Source organism: Pseudoliparis swirei, chromosome 20, assembly GCF_029220125.1.
Source record: "Pseudoliparis swirei isolate HS2019 ecotype Mariana Trench chromosome 20, NWPU_hadal_v1, whole genome shotgun sequence".
In the NCBI taxonomy this organism is placed as follows: domain Eukaryota; kingdom Metazoa; phylum Chordata; class Actinopteri; order Perciformes; family Liparidae; genus Pseudoliparis; species Pseudoliparis swirei.
In genome coordinates, this window is record NC_079407.1 from 4,190,140 (window position 1) to 4,215,014 (window position 24,875).

Genomic DNA, 24,875 nt, shown 5'->3' on the forward strand with positions numbered 1-24,875 from the left:
GTTTTGCACATGTGACTCCAGTTGTGCCCACTGTCGTTTAGCAATCGAAAAAAACTGTAATCAGAAGTTTATGAACTTATGATCTGTTTTCATTCTGGCTCCCTTTAGTGTGAACGATAAACTGCATATATGTATGAGTTGTTATGCTTTCATACATATCTGTACACATCAGTAAATGTGTTGAATAATATGCAATATCTCCGTCTATATAATATATCATTTATGATAATATATGTGGTGCCAAATGCTGATTGTTTTTCTTCTTCTTTCATCATCATCATCATCATCATCATCATCATCATCATCATCATCATGAACACACATAACGGCTCCGACACTTACAAACATCAACAGGATAATGAAGTTAGTACAAATGTTTACAGGTTGACTCTTGACAATTTACGTAGAATTATAGGCTGCACCTTTGTGAAATTAACAATAAAGTAAATGCACTTTTCGTTTTTCAGTCACGCATATTTACTGTGAGATTTCACTCAAAGAAAACATGTCAACATGCAGAATGTTGACATGTTGACACATGAGCAGCACACAGGTGGTGCTCATCAAAGTGCAGCTCTGCCCCCCAGTGGTTCAAACTGGTAACTTGCAGCTCACTGGGTTATTATCACCTTTAAAAAAAAAACGGGTATTTCTTCTTCTTCTTCTTCTTCTTCTTCTTCTTCTTCTTCTTCTTCTTCTTCTTCTTCTTCTTCTTCTTCTTCTTCTTCTTCTTCTTCTTCTTCTTCTTCTTTGACTTTTTGATTTATTGACATTAATTGGGTTAACTGGGTAATAATCACCTTTTTTAAACTGGTATTTCTTCTTCTTCTTCTTCTTGTTAAACTCATTTTCTTTGACTTTTAGATTTATTGAAATCAATTGGGTTAACTGGATAATTATCACCTTTTTTAAACTGGTATTTCTTCTTCTTCTTCTTCTTCTTCTTCTTCTTCTTCTTCTTCTTCTTGTTAAGCTCATTTTCTTTGACTTTTTGATTTATTGAAATGAATTAAATCAACATATTTGAGTGAATTCATTGAGAGGAGGTCACACAGTGAGACCACACTTAGTCAAGACGTTATATTAAATCACGAGACTCCAGACATCACAAACCACTAGATCATATTTTAGTAAGCATTATATTTGCATACATATCCATACAGCACGTGTGTTTTACGCAATGGCTTTTCCCATCACACACCACGCAGCAGCAGAACAGGTTGGGTGAGCGTCAGGTAGGCTATGTGCCACTTTGGGGTTTAACGTGCTTTGCGCGCGCGCGTGTGTGAGAGAGAGAGAGAGAGAGAGAAAGGGAGATAAGAAGGCAGCGAGGAGAGTGGATGACTTTGTTACTCCGCCCGTAAATGTGGTGGGAGGGCGCAGAAATGAAACGCGTGAGCGCATCGGCGAGTTGGGACGCGTCTTTGGAGAGATAAGGTGGAAGAGAGGACTCAACGCAACTTCACGGTTAAAAAAAACAACCCTCTCCGAAAAGGAAATCCACAGAGTTCCATCAGCCCGCTGTCGAGTTATTATCGAGTCTCAGAGGGTTGACTGCCTCCCGGTCTCTGTGGTCGTCGGACAGCCCGCCGTCCATCCAATGTGCGTAAAAGGGCTCTATTTCCTCACCGTCCTGTCTGGACTCGCAGCTTCAGGTGAGACACCCCCCCCCCTCTTTTTCTTTTTTTTAAGTGTAAGGAGGTGAAACGAGGAAACATAGTGTTGTTTTTGTTGGTTAATGCGAGGTGTTGTTTATCACTTTGTGTTCGGCATACTTTATTCTGTTCTATCCAAGTGCATTTGATGTGTTTTAAAGTCAACCAATAACACGTTGTTTTGAGTTATATCCCACCCCCCCCTCCGGGGACACAGCAGCCTATCCATACATGCATTTTTTTTTTTAAACGATGCTAATTACATAACGAGCCTTCTATCTCTGCTTGAATCTGGGCTTTCCAAAAGTTGACATTGTTGCCGTGTTTATGTTCCACATCCCGAGTGGGATCTCTGAGACGTAACAGGAAGGCTGAGTTAAAGCGGGGGAAAGCTTGATTGTCCGTCCGGCAGTGAACGCTCCGCAGGGACCCCGTACATCCCAGCCACCGCGCGCGTCCGTCGTGCGTCATTGGGAGAACTTTGGCACAGTGGCACCGAGCGCGCGGAGGATTCCTGTAAACCATGGGGGGCGACATAATGCTTTTACAGTAGACCTCGTAACTCCGGCCGCATTGTGTTGTGGATCCTCACCTCCTTTTCCTGCCTAATTAAAAGTGCATCTGTGCTCACAGTAACAGAGAAGTGGGCCCTCTGGAAGTCCTCCTGCTTCCCGTGCAAGAGGGAGGAGGGGGGAGGGATGGAGGGGGGGATGCAGGATAGTCAGTTGGAATCACAACAACCCGTCAGACACAAACAACCACAAAGACACGAGATATATCCGATTGTTATTGCTGCTCCCATCTGAACGCTGCAGGCTAATGGACCCGTGTTTTTAATATCACAAATTAGTGCTATACCAGGGGCGAGTCCATTCGGCACGCCGCTTAACCTTGAAGTAATCTGTGTGCTTCCCATTTAAATGGATTATATTGATTGAGCGCTGCCAGAGCACCATAGGGACTCCCCATAGGAGCGAGCTGCTGGTGTTTACACGGAGCATGTGCCATGCAGATCCATCGCAGGCTGAGTGTGTATATATATATATATATATATATATAAATACACACTGTGTGGACATGGAGGGGTAATCAAACACCAGCGTGTTGGAACTGATTAAAGCTCAGCGGCGTCGCGTCTGTTATCGCTCACGATGCCTTCGGCCTCACTGCGTTGGCAAAATGGCGCAGCGGAACATCGGCCTCCCGGTTCCTCCCCTCAGGTCCACAGGTGTGACGCGAGAGCAGCAGGCCGGCCCGTCACTCATCCCACACGACCAAAGACTCACTGCTTTGAAGGAGATACGATCTGGACCTTCATCGCTCTTGTGTGTTTCACAGAGTTGTAATTTAAGAAAATACTATTCTGGATTGAAACACAGATTAGCACTTCAGTGGCACTTAAATGGCTCTTACTTATTACTTATGGTACTTTTGTCGTTCGACTTTCTTGAAGAGATGTTACTTTCTGGGTTCTTGTTGTTCTGAGTTTGTACTCTCGGTTGATGCAGTTATTGTAAGTCGCTTTGCATAAAAGCGTCTGCTAAAGGACAACACTATTAATCCGAATTTGCGTCGAGACGCCCATCGGGAGTTGTGCTGGAACCCGAATGGAATGATTTCCATATTTTAGACTCTTTATATTTGTGAGGTGTGTGCCGGATGTCAAAGCAGGGTCAGTGAAACGCTCTGGTGGAGGTGGAGGTGGAGGTGGAGGCCCCAGTCCACCACTGGCGTGTGCTTTGTGTGTACTTATTGTTTCTTATTCCGTCCTGTGGTCCTGTTTTGTGTTTCATGCTTTTGACGATGCAATTTGAGTAGCAGCTTACTTTTTTAAACGTTGGTTTAAAAGCTTGAACATCGAGATGAGATAAACCAATGAGGAGAGAAAGATTAGACCGGATTATTGTCAATCCTCCACTAAACCCAGACGGGGGGGACGGGGGGAGGTAAAGAAACAACAACAACAACAACAACAACGTTCTTCTCGACCCCCTGCTCTTAATGATAAAGACTTCTTTTCTCCTTTTGTCTTCCTCGAATATTTCCTTCTTCAGAATGTGTGACGTGTGCCAACCTGTTCCGATTTACTGGTTTCACACTTCCCCCTCGCACACACACACACACACACACACACACACACACACACACACACACACACACACAGACACACACACACACACACACACACACACACACACACAGACACACACACACACACACACACACACACACACACACACAGACACACACACACACGCACACACACACACACACACACAGACACACACACGCCTCTGTCTGGTTCCGCGGCAGACGAGCGGCCTCTCGCGTCCGTTTCCTGTCACATAGCAGCGACTTCTCCTACCCCGCCACAATAAGAGAGGTGAGGTCGCTGGAACAAAAGCACGCCTCTTCTTAAAGCGATGCGCCGCGCCGACACACCTCGGAGGCCACCCCGTCTCTTTTATGCGTCGGATTTTGGAGTTGACATCGTCACGTTGACTTGCAACAAAAACACACCAATCCCACACACACACACACACACACACACACACACACACACACACACACACATGGCTTGTGTTCATCTGAATCTATGCAAACACCGCCTATTTGTGAGCATGGGTTTCTGTTTGCCCAGCCTCGTTCTCACACACTCCGTCAGCCCGTCACTCGCTCCTCAAAGTGTGTTTGGAGTTTGGCTGTAAACAAGTGGATCTTCCAGCTAAAGCAACACCTTCCTCTCTCCTGGTTGATGTGAGGGACGAGCCAACGGATTCCACAGGATACCAGCAGCTCTTTAGGATCTGTTCACGTCGACCGTTGAATTAGATTTGTCTAATTTCGCAATCATTTCCCTCCGTCAGCTTTATAATATTTACTGATTAAATGCGGCGTAGTCACGGGGAAAGAATTTCTCCGGGTGAGAAGTTTCTCGGTCCTAATCTCCTTTTTCCTGGTGTATGTTTCGTATGCGTTCCTTTAATATGCAGACGTTGTTATTTAAAAACACCGCCTCTGCATACGAATGAGCGGCAGAGGCAGCCAAGTGTCCCGTTTTGCTTACTTATGATGCGACACTCAGCTATTTAAATGATTAAGGAGAGGCGGGGTGGGGCAGGGGAAGGACGCTCGAATATTTCCTCCACCTCTCATTCATGTCCGTCCCGTGTGACGACATGAGTGCTTTTCTGGTTTCGATGGCAGCATGTTTATGTGTTTGATTATATTACAGTGGCACTCGGGAGGGAATATATAAATACATTAGTAAAAGTTGGATGCTACTTTCAGATTTCTTTCTGCCCATTGTTTTCTAGCGTGGCCTGATTAGGAAGTAATTTAGCTGTCGTGGCATTTTCAAAAGAATATCCAAATGCATGCAGTCAGAGGTCAAGATTGTTTGACCTTTAGTCTCTAGCAGAGCTCATAGGGTCCATTGGATCCGGCTGGGTCGGATGTCATGGCCCTGCTGATGCCCCGCCCACTCCTCCTCTCTACCTCCATCTGCCTGATGGATCATGGAGGTCTGGATCGTGGTCCATGCCGACTACCAACTATTCATACACTCTGTCACATTCATTGAATGTGTTATAACTCTGTTATGATTCCTTCTGGTCACATGACATCTATTATTCTTTCCATCCTGGAGAGGGATCCTCCTCTGTTGCTCTCCTGAAGGTTTCTTCCCTTTATTCCCTGGGTTGTTTCTGTTTTTTTGGAGTTTTTCCTGATCCGATGTGAGAGGTCAAAGGTCAGGGATGTCTAGGTGTACAGACTGTAAAGCCCTCTGAGGCAAATTTGTGATATTGGGCGAGACAAAAGAAACTGAATTGAATTGAATTTGTGTTTTTTCTATAGTCTCACTTAAAAAAAAGAAGAGCCAAAGATGATATAATAGAATTATTTTACAGGCAGAGTAGTCTCTTTTCTTCGTGTGATATTTGTGGCCCTTTAAGGCAGAAAGAGCAGAGGCTTGACCCCTGTGGTTTCTGATCTGCGTATACAGTATTTTGTTTATTGGCGTGCTTATTCCTCTCCTCAGGAGCAGAGGGGGAGGTCACGGAGGTCACTCGGACTCATATAGCACTCGCGGGACATTACACATACGGACCGGCCTGGACTCCGTAGTAAATACGGGAAGTCTTTGGAGGGTTGGATAGAAGTCATGGGGGCGTGTTGCATCGGAAAGTATACGTGCCGGACCCCCCGAGCAGTTTGCAATCCCGGGGGAGAAGTTGTTGAGTCAGCCGCGAGGTGGGAGTGGACGAGGTTTGATGGATTAAACTCTTATCCTCACTCAACCCTCGACTCGCTTCCTCTTCCCGCCGCCTGATGAATTACAAATGGCCAGGAGGAAGAGGTGGGGGTGAGTGTGTGTGTGTGTGTGTGTGTGTGGTGGGGGGGGGCTTTAAAGTGTTTTCAAACGCGTTCTTAGAGTTTCCTATACGTGTGGTGTGGTTCATACATCTATAGGGTTAAAAGAGGACTAAGAATAGAAGAAATTTTTTTTCTTCAAAATTGCAATTTGTGACATTTTCATATGAGGGAATGTCTGTTTTCTGTCTTTCTGAAAGAAGAGTGATTTCCCATAAATCAGTTTAGTGTTCCATACCCCCGGCGTCTGGTCCGACTCTGGTACTGACCGTTTTGGAGGACTGTGAGCAAGCATATAGTCAACAAATCAAAGCAAAAATCATCAAATGAAATAGAAAAACACCGATTTTTACAGATACTGGCTGAGAGAAGAGAGGGGGAAGTCGTAAGCTTCCGTATGCACGGGAATACGGATATTGATCATACATTACATGACCACAAGCCTGTGGCTGCCTGAGTATTGCATCTATATGTGAGTGCTGCTCTTGTCATTCCACAAAAGCGATACCACAAGTGTGTGTGTGCAGGCCGGTCAAGTTCTTCTCAGGGAAATAATTTCTTTATGAAAAACTGCTTCTGTTCACCAATGCATCACCAGGTTGAAATGAGAAAAAGACACTATACATATTATAGTGGAATTAAGGAGCAAAAAACCATGAAGACTATACAAAAGTACCAAAACGCATACGTTTGGCCTTACATTGTTAGCTTCGCATTGAAAATGCGGAAGGTTATGTTTTGATCGCTGTGTATTTATTTATTTATTTATATATTTATTTATTTATTTGTATGCGTGTTACTCGCATAACTAGAAAAGTATTAAACCGAATCGCATGACATTTGGTGGGATGATTGGTTATTATCCGGGGACCATTTGATTAGATTTTGTGATCGATCGGGTCAAAGGTCAAGGTCATGAAAAGGTCAACATCTTCTTTTATCACATGACATTTGGTGGGATGATTGGTTATTATCCGGGGACCATTTGATTAGTTTTTGGGATCGATCGGGTCAAAGGTCAAGGTCATGAAAAGGTCACAATCTTCTTTTTACCATAGCACGGTAAATTGTTATCCAATTGGCATGCAACTAATGCCAACATGTTCATAATTCAATGCCCAATCTTATGATATGCGAAGGTATGCGCTCTACCGAGTGCCCGTTCTAGTTTTTGCTTGTCTTGACACAACATGTCCACGGCGAAGCGGACTGGAAACCAGCATGAAGATGTCCATCTCAGGGGTTCCCTCCCATTACAACCCTCAACACTTACACTGTCCCTCAACTCCCTCCCTCCTCTGGGAGCACACACTGTTACCTGAACCTGCTATTCCCAGCCCTCAGCATGAAAGACGGGCCTTGTTAATGAGAAACTAACCCGGGCTTGTGAAACCTCTCACAAAGGAGAGAAGAGGCTCTTTGTAACCCGCTGGGCTCTTTGTGGGTTTAGTCATGTCCTAAGTGTTTCCTCCCAAACCGCTGTAAACAGAGAATCATGTTTCCTCCGGTGGTCCCTTTGTTTCTGAGCCGTAATGAGGAGAGGAAAGGCCCGAACACATATCGGCGAGGACGTAACGTAATGAAACCAATTCCCGGATTCAGAGCGGCCATGCCAGCTGCTTGATTCCTCCCGCTGTGTTTCCTTCCACTCTCTTGAAGTCCAAGAAGACTCAACATCCTCTCGGCGCAAAGGAACGACCAGGTCAGTCGTATACTGTGAAGGAAACACCTCTCGAACGCCGATTGGATCTCCAAGGTCCAATCAAACCATCTGTCAGTGCAGCTCTGCTTTCCCTCTGCCGGTTATGAATCTGCATATTTATGAGCGACCGCATCAAGGAGGCCCCTCGAGCTTCAAGACGACGCGAAATCACTGACGAGGATTTGTTTCGTGCGATTAAGGGAAGCGTGTTATGTTCATTCTGCGGATGGGTTTTTAAGACATTCAAAGACAAACATGTTCAGAATGCCAGAGGGTGTTTGCCGAGCAGTTGTGTCAAGAGTTCAATATATCGAGCGTGCCTCTATGCGGTGGGAAGCACCCTCGTCCCCGACTGGCCTGAGAAAACCCAACGGCGTTAAGAAAGTTAAGGTTGGGAATAGTTATATCTGTGGGGCACTTCTAGGAGCATTTCATTGCCTAATTCGTGGGGCTGTTGTTTGGGTCACATCTCCCCGCCATGTGGAAGTTAGCCCTGGATGCTATTAGAGTTAGCATCTCTGGCTTCTGTTGGACATGGACAAGTCAAAGCCCGACTCCTCCAACTCATTACCCGAGATAGAGATTTGGTTAGTCCTCATCTGGATGCCTTTACTCTTCTAAGATACGTACCGTTTGAGAAAAAAAGAGAGGAATAAAACAATAAATGTGAGCATTATTTCCCTGATCATACATCCCCAAATGTATGTATTGCCATCTCTTCTACATGGATCATCAGCTGGGGAAGATGTGACTTTTTACTTGGAACATGCTGGCAGCTGGAAATATACATACAAAAACTAGAATGGGCACTCGGTAGAGCGCATACCTTCGCATATCACAAGATTGGGCATTGAATTATGAACATTTTGGCATTCGTTGCATGCCAATTGGACAAAAATGTATCGTGCTATGGTAAAAAAAAGATGTTGACCTTTCCATGACCTTGACTTTGACCTTTGACCCGATCGATCCCAAAATCTAATCAAATGGTCCCCGGATAATAACCAATCATCCCACCAAATTGCATGCGATTCGGTTCAATACTTTTTGAGTTTTGCGAATAACACGCATACAAATAAATAAATAAATAAATAAATACACGGCGATCAAAACATAACCTTCCGCATTTTCAATGCGAAGGTAATAAGCTGCTGGCGTTTCCAACCGCTAGTTAGCTGGCTAGGTAGCTAGCTAACTAGCAAATAAAGTATTTCGCCTTTGTGCGAAATCAAAAAGCGCCACATAATTGCACATGATGATTCACAATCTGTATCACAAGCACAGTAGTGAACTAGAATGGGCACTCGGTAGAGCGCATACCTTCGCATATCACAAGATTGGGCATTGAATTATGAACATTTTGGCATTAGTTGCATGCCAATTGGACAAAAATGTATCGTGCTATGGTAAAAAAAGAGTTTGACCTTTCCATGACCTTGACCTTGACCTTTGACCCGATTGATCCCAAAATCTAATCAAATGGTCCCGGATAATAACCAATCATCCCACCAAATTTCATGCGATTCAAGAACATTTTGACCTGTTCATGACCTTTGACCTTGACCTTTGACCCGATCGATCCCAAAATCTAGTCAACTGGTCCCCGGATAATAAACAATCATCCCACCAAATTTCATGCGATTCGGTTCAATACTTTTTGAGTTCTGCGAAGATTTTGACCTGTTCATGACCTTTGACCTTTGACCCGATCGATCCCAAAATCTAATCAACTGGTCCCCGGATAATAAACAATCATCCCACCAAATTTCATGCGATTCGGTTCAATACTTTTTGAGTTCTGCGAAAGATTTTGACCTGTTCATGACCTTTGACCTTTGACCCGATCGATCCCAAAATCTAATCAACTGGTCCACGGATAATAAACAATCATCCCACCAAATTTCATGCGATTCGGTTCAATACTTTTTGAGTTCTGCGAAAGATTTGGACCTGTTCATGACCTTTGACCTTTGACCTTTGACCCGATCGATCCCAAAATCTAATCAACTGGTCCCCGGATAATAAACAATCATCCCACCAAATTTCATGCGATTCGGTTCAATACTTTTTGAGTTTTGCGAATAACACGCATACAAATAAATAAATAAATAAATAAATACACGGCGATCAAAACATAACCTTCCGGCATTTTCAATGCGAAGGTAACTAAGGCTGAGGGGTTTATGGTTTGGTTTAGCACAACAGCGCCCCACCATTTCACCCCCGAAGCTACAGCAGATTAGAAATGGTTTCTCCCTCTGCCCTCACTGACGTAGCGCATGGCATGTAGCCTCCTCCATCTGGCAGCGTGAGATTAAGACACGGCGAGGCACGGAGGAAGTTATGCAGCGTTAACGCCGCCTATACGCTCTTTGGCATTGAGTGAAATATTATACACTACTTGAGTTTTTTTTCTTTTCTCGTGCCTCTTCGAAAGGCTTTTATACAATTTTGGGACGATGCCAAGCCAAACAAACCTAATCACACTTGAGTGGGTTTGGTTTGATTATTTTACAGTGGGTGAAAAGTATTCGCCCTCTTGAGACGAGCCGGTGGACCAGAATGTACCGGCAGGTTGACGGGAAGAATCCAGTGCATTAAAGTTTCAGCACGGTCGCTTTATTGTGATTGTTGGAGCTATTTAATTTGACATTTGTATTTAGGTTTAATTGTTAAGTAATATTGATCGTTTATTGCTTATTACCTTCGCATTGAAAATGCGGAAGGTTATGTTTTGATCGCCGTGTATTTATTTATTTATTTATTTGTATGCGTGTTAAAACCGAATCGCATGAAATTTGGTGGGATGATTGTTTATTATCCGGGGACCTTTTGATTAGATTTTGGGATCGATCGGGTCAAAGGTCAAGGTCATGGAAAGGTCAACATCTTCTTTTTTACCATAGCACGGTAAATTTTTATCCAATTGGCATGCAACTAATGCCAAAATGTTCATAATTCAATGCCCAATCTTGTGATATGCGAAGGTATGCGCTCTACCGAGTGCCCGTTCTAGTTTAGGTTATATTTTGATATGTTAGTTGTTTCTTATGATAGTTGTAGTTTAGTTTAAAATATTTAGTTTTAGGTTCACTGATTGGGTAACACTGGACACCTGTGGTTATATGTAGAGGTGGGTAGGCACAGGACCAGCATGCACCAGGGTGGCCAATGGTTTTTTACCACAGCACAGAAAGGAAGTGTCAACATTTTGTTTGTTCTTTTTTGTTGGTTTAAGAAATAAATTATCAGAATACTAACAGGCAGAAATGGACAGTACTTTCTTTTGCATGCGTCACCAAAACCCACGGCGCATCAGTGGCGGTTTGACTTATATTTCTGTTTGATTTCGGGCGACAAATGGCCACCACAGTGATATATTGGACTTATTGATAGACATTATGGACTAATGCCAACACGGTTACATCTAATAAAGGATGTGCGTGTGTGTGTTGACCGCCGAGTCCCCTGAGAGATGCCAAACCCGACACACACACACTCACACACACACGTTACACACAAGCTTCACGATAGAAGATCCTTCTCGTCCATTCCAGTTTCTCCAGATGCTATACTGTTCCTGAATAGAAACAGCTGGAGTATACATTGACAACATTGCACACACAAACATACACGCTTTCCCCAGATGTTATTGTGAGATAAGAAGTTGACCGGAGGCGAAATCGGGTCCCTCCACGTGTGAACGTCTTTAATATTGGCTTTAATAGTTTGAAATTCAAGCCATCAGGTGGCAGATTGTCTGCCCACTTCACACAAAGGCATTCATTTTGTCTTTTGAATGACTGGTGACGAGTGGAATTGATCTCCTTTAAATCTTTCCAAAGCATTTAATAACTTTAATGAGGAGTAGAGCGACAGTCTGAATGAGAACAGGTTTTTTTTATTTCGTACGCCCTGAATGACCCGAGCTTTCTTCTGGTTCTGACTCAGCAGCACCTTTGTGTCAACTCGACAGGCATCCGCATGAAATTAAATTTCTGTCTGCACTCTGGCCCTGCCCTGCTCTCCTCAGGGTGCATAGCTCCATCCTAATAAGCCGTGAAAGCTCTCTCCCCGTGTCTGGACTCTGGGTGTGGTCAGCACTATAGAGCCGGTCAAGCAGCTCAGACATAAACAAGTCTCACAGACGTGCCGCAGTACCGAAATGGACAGACCAACAAGCAAACAAACACTATGACCTTATCTTCGTCCCACAGACTGCAATTATGTAGGAAACGTACATTTTCCATCATTTTGTTATCTTCTTGCTGCGTCAATACGGCACTCATTTCCTCATCGGCTCAATCACGCCGCTCTTGCTCTTTCATCACTTCAGCTCACTCTCTCATTTCGCCGTGTTTATCTCGCTCGTCTCGTTTTCTAAATGAGTCAAATTCTGCACTTCGCCCCAATTAGTGCCCGCTAATGACCGATTAAATGGAGATCGTGTACTTTTAGCCGCGGGGAAACGTTATTTAATGTAATTGAGGCGCTGTACATAGCCCCAACCGCTCTGTCATTCTGCTAAAATCCATTGTGCCTTCAAAAAGGCCCGATTAACCTTAATGCTTAAATCAGCTACGCTTGCGTCAAAGGAAAGAGTTTTTTCTTTTCTTTTGCTGCTGAAAGGAGATTAGCAATGCTTATTTTAATGAATAGATCGGTTTAATGAAGAGATTAGGAAACGAGGTGTTGCGGCCCGGCTTTCTTTCCTGATAAATGAAGCAATACGGTGGATTATTTCCATATCGGTTTAAGATTAGCTGGAGGAGCAGAGGCATTGCACAAATCCTACACTGAAATAAGGATTCAAAAATAGAGGGGTTTGACTGTGTATCCTGATTTGGTGACTAATGCTTGTTATAACAGAGATTTCCACCAAACACTCCTATATTATTCTCCTGTAAACCAGACTGAGATACTGTGCTACCAGCGCTGAGGTTGTTCTACAGCGACGCTTTGGGCTAAATGCTAAAGTCACCATGCTAACATGATCACAACAATAATGTCATCATGTTGATATTTTGCAGGTATAGCCCTCATAGGCTATTTACTATGTTCTCTGTGTTGATTAAGCGTGTTATATTATATTTGTTTGTGTGTGTATATATATGTACATATATGTTTCATTTGATATACATATATACTTCATTTTGTATTTTATATTTTACTTGTATACATCTATATCTTTCATCCCTGTTTTTTATATTTTATATTTTATTCTCGTGTGTTTAGTTTATTGGTGCTGCTACTGTGACGACAAATTTCCCCTTGGGGATTAATAAAGTATATATCTATCTATCTATCTATGTTAGCATGCACACATTTGCTAATTAGCTCTACACACAAGTCAACAGTGGCTGGTGGGATTCATGTGGCAGGCAATTGGTCATAAACCAAAGTGTTGGATGGATTAAAATGTTAAAAACAAAATAAACTAGAACGGGCACTCGGTAGAGCACATACCTTCGCAAATCACAAGATTGGGCATTGAATTATGAACATTTTGGCATTAGTTGCATGCCAATTGGATAAAAATTGACCGCGCTATGGTAAAAAGAAGATGTTGACCTTGTCATGACCTTGACATTGACCTTTGACCCGATCGATCCCAAAATCTAATCAAATGGTCCCCGGATAATAACCAATCATCCCACGAAATTTCATGCGATTCGGTTTAATACTTTTTGAGTTATGCGAATAACACACACGCATACAAATAAATACACGGCGATCAAAACATAACCATCCGCATTTTCAATGCGAAGGTAATTAAACTGTATTCATCTCCAAAGTGGTTTCCATTGTTTTTGAGGGGAACTTTGATGCCTGAATCAAATGTTACCTTAATCAGTAGGGTTGAGTTTCTGCCGATCGTGAATGTCTGCGGAAAACAAATATATTCTGGCAAATGTATAAAACAATTTGTTGAGATCTTTCAGTCGACAGACATCGCCATCTCCCCATCCCACGCTGCTGTCATTGTGAAGCAGAAGCGGCCGTCATCTTTCTGAAACGTGCGGTTGAATATACAACACTCATCCATACACACACACAAACACACACATACACACAGTGAGTTATTACTCTCTGGACTGACGCAGCCAACACCAATGTTATCTGCCTAATGAATGTACTAAACACAGGCAGTTTAATCTTCTAACTCTGGGGTTTCACGTACACTCAGGTAGAGGAAGAACGAGATAAAGGCTGGAGGTCTGCTCCCCGCGGAGTCCATCCATCAAATCAGTATTGAGTGTCATAAAAGGGGATATTTATTGATGAAATCCAAAGCAAGCGTAAACTGCAATCCCATTGCAAAGACGTGTGTGTTTTCATTCAGTAAAAATAAAATTTTGCATTTGAAAAAAAGAAGAAGGACCAGACGATTTGCAAAGATGGACAGCTCTTGCTGCGCGTGCTCTGCCTGTATTGCTCACTCCTCCCTGGCTTCACCGGGCTCATTTAAAACACATTAGGCTGTTAGAGGCCGCTGTCAAAGCCCAGCGATGAGAGAGAAGCCTGGCTATTTTTAAAGCTGCGTGGGGGCCGTCTGGTGGTCCCAACTCTCTCATCCAAGCCCACAGGAAACTCTCTCCAGCCTGATAAGGAACAGAGGACGCCGCCTGAGGAGCCAAGCCCCCCCGCTCGCATTTCCCTAGCTAGCTCCTCCCGCGTGAATATAGTGCAGGGGTAACAATAAAGTTACATTTTTCCCTCCTTGGACTTTTCTTATTTCTATTATTTGAGCCTTATATTGCCAGTAGAAATAGGGTAAAAATACCCGATGAATCTCTTCAATTTATATATTGTGTAATAAACTGTAAACTGTATTATATTAAGAATTGTGAAATGGCTGTATTGAGCAATCTTTAAAAAAAAAAATTGACCGCTAGAGGTTACACCTCATCCATTTACATCAGACCCTGATGTTAGCCGATTGTGTCGACAAAATCTAATAGTCTCATCTTATTTATGATGAAGTGCCCGCCAGGCTGCCCTTTTAGTGGATACAACATTAGAAAGTTCCCTGATGGCCCTGAAGTTGACGGCCCTATGGTAGATTAAACCGGATGAAGTGCCCTCTGAGGTGCCCTTAAAGAAGAGAACACATGATGAAGTTCCCTCTAGGTTTCATTCCAGAAGAGAACGCCTAATGAAGTTCCCTCTTGGGTGCCCTTAAAGAAGAGAACACATGATATAGTTCCCTCTAGGGTTCCATTACAGAAGAGAACGCCTCATGAAGTAATCTGTATCCAGGATTCTATTCGAGTGGAGAAAACATGATGAACTGCACTCTTGGGTTCTATTCAAGTGGAGAAAACATGATGAACTGCCCTCTTGGATGCCCCAATGTTAGATAAAACAGGATGAAGTGCACTTCTAGTGGAGAAAACATGATACACTTCCCTCTAGGGTTCCACTCCAGATGAGAACACATGATAAAGTGCCCTCTTGGATTCCATTCGAGTGGAGAAAACATGATGAAGTGCCCTCTTGGGTGCAGTGCTCTCTTATGTTCCATTCTAGTGGAGAAAACATGATGAAGTGCTCTCTCATGTTCCATTCCAGTGGAGAAAACATGATGAAGTGCTCTCTCATGTTCCATTCTAGTGGAGAAAACATGATGAAGTGCTCTCTCATGTTCCATTCGAGTGGAGAAAACATGATGAAGTGCTCTCTTGGGTTTCATTCGAGTGGAGAAAACATGATGAAGTGCCCTCTTGGGTGCAGTGCTCTCTTATGTTCCATTCTAGTGGAGAAAACATGATGAAGTGCTCTCTCATGTTCCATTTGAGTGGAGAAAACATGATGAAGTGCTCTCTCATGTTCCATTTGAGTGGAGAAAACATGATGAAGTGCTCTCTCATGTTCCATTTGAGTGGAGAAAACATGATGAAGTGCTCTCTCATGTTCCATTCTAGTGGAGAAAACATGATGAAGTGCTCTCTCATGTTCCATTTGAGTGGAGAAAACATGATGAAGTGCTCTCTCATGTTCCATTCTAGTGGAGAAAACATGATGAAGTGCTCTCTCATGTTCCATTTGAGTGGAGAAAACATGATGAAGTGCTCTCTCATGTTCCATTCTAGTGGAGAAAACATGATGAAGTATGGAGTGCCCTTCTAGTGGAGAAAACATGATAAAGTGACCTCTTGGGTTCCATTCGAGTGGAGAAAACATGATAAAGTGACCTCTTGGATTCCATTCGAGTGGAGAAAACATGATAAAGTGCCCTCTTGGGTGCCCCTATAGTTGATTATCAGGATGAAGTGCCCTTCTAGTGGAGAAAACATGATAAAGTGCCCTCTTGGGTGCCCCTATAGTTGATTATCAGGATGAAGTGCCCTTCTAGTGGAGAAAACACGAGGAAGTCTTGGTGACCCTCCCAGTTGATGAAACAGGATACAGTGCTTTCTTGGATGCCCTTCCAGAGGAGAAAAGCATGATAAAGTTGGATGCCCCAAGATAAAACACATTGCACTTCAAGTGGGGTGATGGCGTGCACTCTTGGATGCGCTTATGGTAGATAAAACATGATGCAGTGCCCTTTAGGGTGCCCTTCAAGTGGAGAAAACACAACGAAATGCATTCTTGGATGCCCCTACAGGATGAACAAAGATAAAGTCCCTTTAGTGCACCCTTCACCTGGATAAAACAAGATGTAATGCACTAACGGGTTCCCTTAACTGGAGAAATTGTGATGGAGTGCCATATAGGCTGCCCGACATACTAAAACACCGTCTGCACCCACCACACACATCCACCTTTTTTATTTCATTTGATGACCCACCAGTCCACCACTGGGAGACTCGATCCGCTCATTGGCGATGTGACGTTGACCTGTCGCCAGACAGAAACTCAGCATTAAGGCTGTCTCTGTCTGAGAGAGTGCATGTGTGTGTGTGTGTGTGTGTGTGTGTGTGTGTAAGGGCTAACTCCATTCTGTGGAGCTTCATCCATCGTTATATTGAAGAGCCAAATTGTTAGCAATATCCCTCCCTGCTCATCCAATCCATTCATTTCCCGTCTAATCGGTCTACAACGTAGCCCACTGTAAAGATTGGTACAGTCCACATCCATATAATCTTCAATTTCAGCCCCGTCTCAGCTGCAGTAGTGCAGCTAAAGTGGCTTTTATTCACCAACTGTCACAAATTAGTTTGCGCTGATCTGAAATCAGATTCTCGGGACGTAATTAATCAGATGTTTGAAAGCACATCTAATCTCGTACTTTCATCTTTTGGACCAATCTGTGTTTTTTCTTCTATATACTCGATATGTATCTAATATAGTTATAGTGACCACTTAGAGGTGGTGGTGCTCTTTCCTTGCAGCAGCAGCAGTGCGTCGGCGGAGGCTGGGTCACTGGGTACACACTCGCTCGGCAGTAAATTCCCCGATGAGGTTGAATTCATATCGTGTCTGCTGTGTTTCGCGGCTCTTTCACAAACCATTTATCTACGTATTGATTTTGCCGCGCGCGCCCTCCGTTCCGCTTCTGGGGCAAACACTCACGCGTTCGTGTGTTCTCGCAGGCGTGCTGCAGGTCAGCGGGATGCGTATATACACATCTGGGGACATGGAGGCCGTCAACGGGACAGATGTTCGTCTGAAGTGCACGTTCCAGAGCTCCTCGGCCATCAACCCCAACAACATCGTCATCTCCTGGAGCTTCAGACCCCTCAAACCAGGCCGAGAGGAGACGGTGAGTCTGTGTGTGTGTGTGTTTGCAAGAAAGCGAGAACAAATCTCAAACCTCCCTCATCGTGTCAGGGAGCATCCGCCCACTCAATCAACTGAGAGAGGACTCGATGAGTCATCCGACTCCCGACAGAGCATCCAAGACAGCCTATGTGTGTGTGTGTGGAGAGAAGATGCAGATTTTCTGCTCTTCCTTTTGTCTGTGAGTTTAAAATACCTTCCTTCTCCAGACTCAGTTTGGTATTTCGTGTATTTCCAATCTGTGACAATCCATCCGATCGAGCATCTACCTGATCGATTCCTCCTCTCAGGTGTTCCACTACCAGCAGCGGCCGTATCCTCCACTGGAGGGCATTTTCAGGAAGCGCATCAGTTGGGCCGGCGACATCATGGGCCGCGACGCCTCCATCATAATTCAGGAGGTCAAGTTCACCTACAACGGCACGTACATCTGCCAGGTCAAGAACCCCCCCGACGTCCACGGCTCGGTGGGAGAGATTCGGCTCCGTGTGGTCACCACAGGTCAGACACATATGTATTTGTATGTATTCCATGAATATGTCTTTTTATTCTTATCTGTGTCTGAAAACACGCCACATCATTTGAACCCATGCTGAAAGCAAAAAAAAGCACAGAATATTAGAGCAAAGGAAAATAATATTTAATTTCAGGGAAACTGTTGGAATGCACTCAAATGAATCAAATTATTCTTCCAATCGATATTTTTCTTTTTCAATATGACGCATTATAATTGAAAAAAATCTGCAAATGTTCCCTCGCAAATTGAATAATCAAATAAAATTCATTTAAAAAAAAGTATTAAAATGAATTTGCGACACAGCCTAACATTTGATTATGGTACGGTGATGCTTTCGAGTTAAATTGTAATTTCGCAATGCCAACAATACCAATGCTGTGCGGACGTTTGAGCGCTCATGATGTTTACCGTGTTTCACCGTATTAGATTAGCGTGTTAGTGTTGATGATATTTTCTAATTAAAGCTCAGCACAAAGGGAAGCTGAAACGAATGGGATGGACATGAATCTGTGAAGCATTTTGATTGCAATCCATCCAATAGGCTCAATCATCAAGTAGACCCAATCCATCCAATAGGCTCAATCATCTAGTAGACCCAATCCATCCAATAGGCCTAATCCATCCAAGAGGCCCAATCCGTCTAATAGGCCTAATCCATCCAATAGGCCTAATCCATCCAATAGGCCCAATCCGTCCAATAGGCCCTCGTCCAATTGGCTCAATCAACTAGTAATAATAATAATAATAATACATTCTATTTGGAGGCGCCTTTCAAGTCACCCAAGGTCACCTTACAATAAAATCAAACAGGATACAGGATAAAAGTATGAAAGATAAAAACACCATTAAAACAGAAGATCAACATAAAAACAAGTGGAGTGTACAGGATCCAGTTATAGTATACCCAATCCATCCAATAGGCCCAATCCATCCAATCGGCTCAATCATCTAGTATACCCAATCCATCCAATAGGCCCTCGTCCAATATGCCCAGTCCATCCAATAGGCCCTCGTCCAATAGGCCCAGTCCATCCAATAGGCCCTCGTCCAATAGGCCCAGTCCATCCAATAGGCCCTCGTCCAATAGGCCCAGTCCATCCAATAGGCCCTCGTCCAATAGGCCCAATCAACTAGTGGACCCAATCCATCCAATCGGCTCAATCATCAAGTAGAGCCAATCCATCCAATAGGCCCAGTCGTCCAATAGGCCCAATCCAACCAATAAGCATCTAGTAGACCCAATCATCCAATAGGCCCAATCCATCCAGTGCTCCCTGTCGCTGTGTCCACGATGTATGAATGTAAGATGACTATAAGGCGCTTTGGATAAAAGCGTCAGCTAACATTAATGTAAAGACAAACTAAGGGAACATGTAAACAGATGTGTTTTAAAAGTGATGAGCAAAACCTTCCAATCAGTTCCAAATCGAACAGAGAGCCAATGGAGGGAAGCCAGGCTGGGGTGATGTAGTCTGTTAGAGCCAATGAGACGTCTCGACTCATAGGTACAAATACCCAACGCCTCCGAGGAGCATCGGCTGTTTCTCATTCCTTGTGTTTTTTTTCTCTCCTCCTCAACCCACAGCCTCTTTCTCCGAAATCCTCCTCCTGGTGCTGGCCATCGGGGGCGGCATCGCCACCATGGTCTTCCTCCTCGTCATTATCGTGTCCTGCAGGCGCTGCAAGAAGAGGAGACAGAGGCAGCAAGAAGGGAGCGAGGAGGCCCCCCGTAAGAAAAAAGAGAGGAAAGACCCCACAGTGTGGTAAGACGCAAGAGGAGAGACAGAAGGGGGACGGAGAGAGAGGAACCCGAAGAATCACACGCTTCCTCTTCCGCTCTTCGTGGGGAATCGGGTATGTGGCGCTCCTTCTTCTTGGGGTCTGGGGCTCTTTCTTTCCTACTGGACGCTTCACTTCCTCCTTCCCGACTCCAACCGCCAGTCTTTGGATCCCAAAACCTGGACCGTAGATGATGGGCAGCTGTCTTTTTTTATAGATATGAATTAAGAAAGTGCCTTTTTTTTTTTGGATAGGAAGCTTTAGATACAGAACTTAAGTCAGACTGTCGTGTAGCTTTGTTACGATATCACCGTGTGCCTTCAACTCCCGGAGAGAAACGACTGTATTATTATCGGTTCATCTTCGCCGGTTCAGCTAAATGGGCTCAAGAAAAAACACATTTCCTGCTTTAGAGTGAATGTTTTGATGATGTAGAGGTCGAACAATGCTGTATTCCTGCTGTGTACTTCCCCACTTCCCCATTTCAAACCCACCACAATCCAGTACACGTTCTACACATTGTTTTAACGAACAATAGAACCTGTTGAACAATGACTGAGCAGCTTCTATTGCGATGTTGTTTTAATGATACATTATGAAAGCCCGTGCATATGTATCTGTGATCGGTATCCATCAACCCCTTCGATGCACCGGTTGTATTTCAGCTCTCTGTTCCACTTGTGCTTCTCCTGAACAAGCAGGAGGACGTGCGTTTACATTTCACTAATCACGTTATATATATATATTTTTTTTCTGTATTTCTCTGAAAATATGTGGTGTTATTACCCTGATGTTGAGGTGCTATCAGAAATTCAAACGCTGGCGGGCAGCACTTGTTGGAAACAGACATTTCATCCACTATTTTTTGTATAAAAAAATAAAAGAATTACTGGCACAAATAAAATGAGATATAAATTCGAAGTGGCACATTGTTTCTCTCTCTGGTGGCCGATTGTCTGTTTTGAACAACGAGCTGTTTTTGTCAAAACACATCTTTTGAAAATTTTCCGGGCACTTCTTGGTTTCAATCTTGGGTTTTCAGATCTCTCTGTAAGAGGCGCCGCGACTGGTTACTGCCGCGACTCTCTCTTTATTCACCTTTTGAGCTCCTCCGGGAAAAAGTTGGCGACCGTCATCTCGGTCTTGATCCGATTTTATTGCGACTCCGAACCGAATCGCTGAAAAAGTTGTCCGAGGAAGAGGAGACATGTTGAACCCAATCGGATGCAGATGGGTGTAAACGGATTTGATAGACCCGGCGTGACGCTCACACTTTGTTCCTGCTGCTCGCTTGAGTGTTTGTCCACCCGTCTTTGTCCTCATTCTGTGTGACTTATCCACCCACATACATAATTCATGACCGTGTCACGCACGGATTCATATCACGCTCTGCGTGTGTGTGTGTGTGTGCATGCTTTCTTATGTTTCTCCCCCTGTTGCATGGCTCCCTCTCCCCTCTGTGTGTGTGTGTGTGTGTCCCAGCCACCCAGCGAGGGCCATCCACCTGTACTTGTCAGAGACGTCCTTAGAGATTGACAGCTCGGCCGGCATGATCTCAGACGCCAGCACCAAGAGCGAGAGCTCCTCGGAGGAGGAGGGCCCGAGCTCGGACGAGGAAGCGGCCGACGACTCCGACTGAGGATGTACGGGTGACAGCAGACAGGGAGACGGATGGACTGGTGTGAAGCCATCCCCCCCCCCCCCCCCCCGCTGGGAGGGACGACCCAGGTGGTACCCGTGTGGACTACGGAGACCGGGGTGAAGAGGGGCGCCGCTGCGTCTCCTCCGTGTCCAAAAAAACAAGCACTTCGTTAAATGAATGGGAGGAGAAACGGGGGGGGGGGGGGAAGTTGAAAGAGCGATATCAAAGAAGAGTGGAGAAGATGAAGATCAGGCCATCGAAAGAAGAGTCATTTTTTACTTTTGAGAGAATCCAGGTGAAGGAAGAAATGCTGGATTTGACCCGCGAGGCTTCGGGGGAAAAGACCTGGAAATGATCCTGAAGCTGGTGTTGCTAAAAAAGGAGGGAAAAAAGAGGGCCAGTTCACGCATCTGTCGTCTGAAGTCGGCCACAAAATCATCCTGAAGCTGCGTTCTGCCACGCTGAGCCACACGAAGACCACACAATACGAAGGTGCTCTAACACTTGGAAAAAATCTTTCTTTGGGGTTTTTTTTAGACAACAATATGTGAAACTGGAGGATTCTCGCTCGCGTACTTCGCCAATTCAAAGTCCCTCTAGATCATAGAGGTCTTGCCCTTATGCACGACCATACCTGCCAATTCTCGGAGCCCTGGATAGATGCAGTTTGATCCCCCCCCCCCCCCCCCCCCTGCCCTCCCCGGCTGTAGACTTAGGGGGCTTATGTCACATCGGATTACTCGGATAAAAGAGCACGACTGTGATGTCGCCGCCATTAAGTCCGAAGGCCAAATACTCGATCAGCGAGCGCGCGTACGCACCTGGCGGCTCACGGTGAGATCTGAAAACCCTTTGATTGCGTAATGTCCTTGAGAGCCTTTTGTCTGTGAAGGCATCGCGTCGACTAACACACGATTATCACACTTCTCTCTCCCAATTTTTTTAATTTTTTATGACAGAATTCTGTACTTGTGATGTAATGCCGAGAAATGTGTGGCTAGATTTGATTTTTTTTCTATTTTTCTTCTCATAGGATAATACCAGAAGTATTTTATCACATTGTTTAAAATGTCACTGTATGTGTTTGTTGTAGAGCTTTATATATATATATATATATACATATATATTTATATACAGTATATATATATATATATAAAAGATTTTCTAATAAAAATGCCTTTAAATGTTTACCACAATGGGTCACGTGACATTTCATGACGCTCGCCGGCTCATAAATAATAACACGTAACTCGGGGGAAGATCTGAGAGAGCTCATCAATTATGAAACAGAATAATCTTGTTATCTGTCATTTATTATGCACCATTTATCTTTAATGCACTCCATCCAGTCGTGTGCTCGCGATGTGTCCGTCTCTCCACTTGTTTACCTGTACACATCGCTTGCAGTGAATCATCGTTTTAATTAGTAGCACGTCCAACTCGCCTGCCTCTGTGACCGCCGTCTCCTCTGATTGGTCGAGAGCGTTCGTGGCCGTGAATGCGTTACTCGTGTTACACATCTTTGTGCGTGAGTGTGTTTGTGTGTGTGCATTGATCAAAGTCTGTCCCTGTGGGTGTAGCTTTAGTTACTGACTGACAGACCTAGAGAGTGTGTGTGTGTGTGTGTGTGTGTGAGCATGCTTGATGAACACTAACAAGAGGGAAAGGAGGGGGAGGAGACGGAGTCCGTTTATCAAAGATGAATAATTACATTTTGTCGTAGAGAAAGGGCAACGAGTAATGAACTGATGAAGCAACAAGTGGGGGGTCTCTAGATAATCGTGTTTGTACCCGCTAACTTCTCGCCGAATAATCAATCAATCGTGGGTGTGGAAACAAACACGTTTCCGGCTCATTATGAGCGTTCATGGGCGGAAACGGCGTGACGGTCACGTACGGCCGATCAACATTTCGTGGACGTAATGTGCAGAAGATTCATTTAAAAAAATTGGAAATCCATTTAATGTCACACCATTTGATCTTTAAATCTTTGTAAACAGTTGTAGGTGAAGGCACACGTGCTATTTCCTCAAGTGACGGCATGGCACATAGACCCAGAATGCAATGCAACACACGGAGCACTTTAGATTTTGACTTAAAAATATGGCGGTTGCTATATTCAATTTAGTTTATTTTATATAGCCCACTATCACAACTTACGAATTTGCCTCAGAGGGCTTTACAATCTGTACATCCCTGACCTTTGACCTCACATCGGACCAGGAAGAACTCCCCCCCCCCCAAAAAGAACTGGTTTCAGGAACAGCCAGGTCCAATGGACCCTAAGAGACGTGAAGTCACAAAGACTCCGGGGAGGAAGCAGAGTAAATAATGTGTGATGGAGAGATGAAAATTCATCCATAAGGAAAGAGAAAAGAGGAGATAGGTGCTCAGTGTATCCTAAGATGTCCCCCAGCAGCCGAACAGCCTACAGGAGCATCTCTAGGGGCGGGACCAGGTGAACCTGATTCAGCCCTCACTATAAGTTAGACTCAAGTAGTGAGAGAAGAGGAGATAGGTGCTCAGTGTATCCTAAATGAGGAGATAGGTGCTCAGTGTATCCTAAATGAGGAGAAAGGTGCTCAGTGTTTCCTTAAATGAGGAGAAAGGTGCTCAGTGTTTCCTAAAACGAGGAGATAGGTGCTCAGTGTATCCTAAACGAGGAGATAGGTGCTCAGTGTATCCTATACGAGGAGATAGGTGCTCAGTGTTTCCTAAACGAGGAGATAGGTGCTCAGTGTTTCCTTAAATGAGGAGAAAGGTGCTCAGTGTATCCTAAACGAGGAGAAAGGTGCTCAGTGTTTCCTTAAATGAGGAGAAAGGTGCTCAGTGTATCCTAAACGAGGAGATAGGTGCTCAGTGTATCCTAAACCAGGAGATAGGTGCTCAGTGTTTCCTAAATGAGGATATAGGTGCTCAGTGTTTCCTAAACGAGGAGATAGGTGCTCAGTGTATCCTAAACCAGGAGAAAGGTGCTCAGTGTATCCTAAACCAGGAGATAGGTGCTCAGTGTATCCTAAACCAGGAGATAGGAGCTCAGTGTGTCCTAAACGAGGAGATAGGTGCTCAGTGTATCCTAAACCAGGAGATAGGAGCTCAGTGTGTCCTAAACGAGGAGATAGGTGCTCAGTGTGTCCTAAACCAGGAGATAGGTGCTCAGTGTATCCTAAACCAGGAGATAGGTGCTCAGTGTATCCTAAGACGTCCCCCAGCAGCCTACCAGCCTCTAGCAGCATCTCTAGGGGCGGGACCAGGTGCACCTGATTCAGCCCTAACTATAAGACTATCAAGAGGAAAGTCGTTAGTCTGCTCTTAAATGAGGCGACTGTGTCGGCCTCTTGGACTGAAGGTGGAAGCTGGTTCCATAAAATACGCCCTCACCGCTGACATAACTCTCTACCCAGCAACAGGCTCGTGCCCGTCCTCTGGCGATTCACCAAAGAGCCGATTTAGTTCAGCCCGGCTAAAGAAAAAAGGAGA

General features: G+C 44.4%; 1 protein-coding gene across 1 annotated transcript; it reads left to right on the forward strand.

Annotated features, from left to right (window-relative positions):
- The first annotated feature begins 1,361 nt into the window (after positions 1-1,361).
- Positions 1,362-22,583, forward strand: LOC130210610 (myelin protein zero-like protein 2). Its single transcript, XM_056441061.1, has 5 exons — positions 1,362-1,655; positions 17,271-17,440; positions 17,748-17,958; positions 19,560-19,737; positions 21,236-22,583. Exons 1-5 carry the CDS (start codon positions 1,601-1,603, stop codon positions 21,390-21,392), a joined length of 771 nt encoding a protein of 256 aa, XP_056297036.1. The 5' UTR covers positions 1,362-1,600; the 3' UTR covers positions 21,393-22,583.
- Positions 22,584-24,875: the final 2,292 nt, after the last annotated feature.

Bases quoted from the DNA above. Each gene is read 5' to 3' on its own strand.
- LOC130210610 (XM_056441061.1), top strand. From the start codon at position 1,601: ATGTGCGTAAAAGGGCTCTATTTCCTCACCGTCCTGTCTGGACTCGCA. The intron at 17,441-17,747 runs GTGAGTCTGTGT...TCCTCCTCTCAG, and splicing joins AACCAGGCCGAGAGGAGACG to GTGTTCCACTACCAGCAGCG. The intron at 19,738-21,235 runs GTAAGACGCAAG...TGTGTGTCCCAG, and splicing joins AGGAAAGACCCCACAGTGTG to CCACCCAGCGAGGGCCATCC.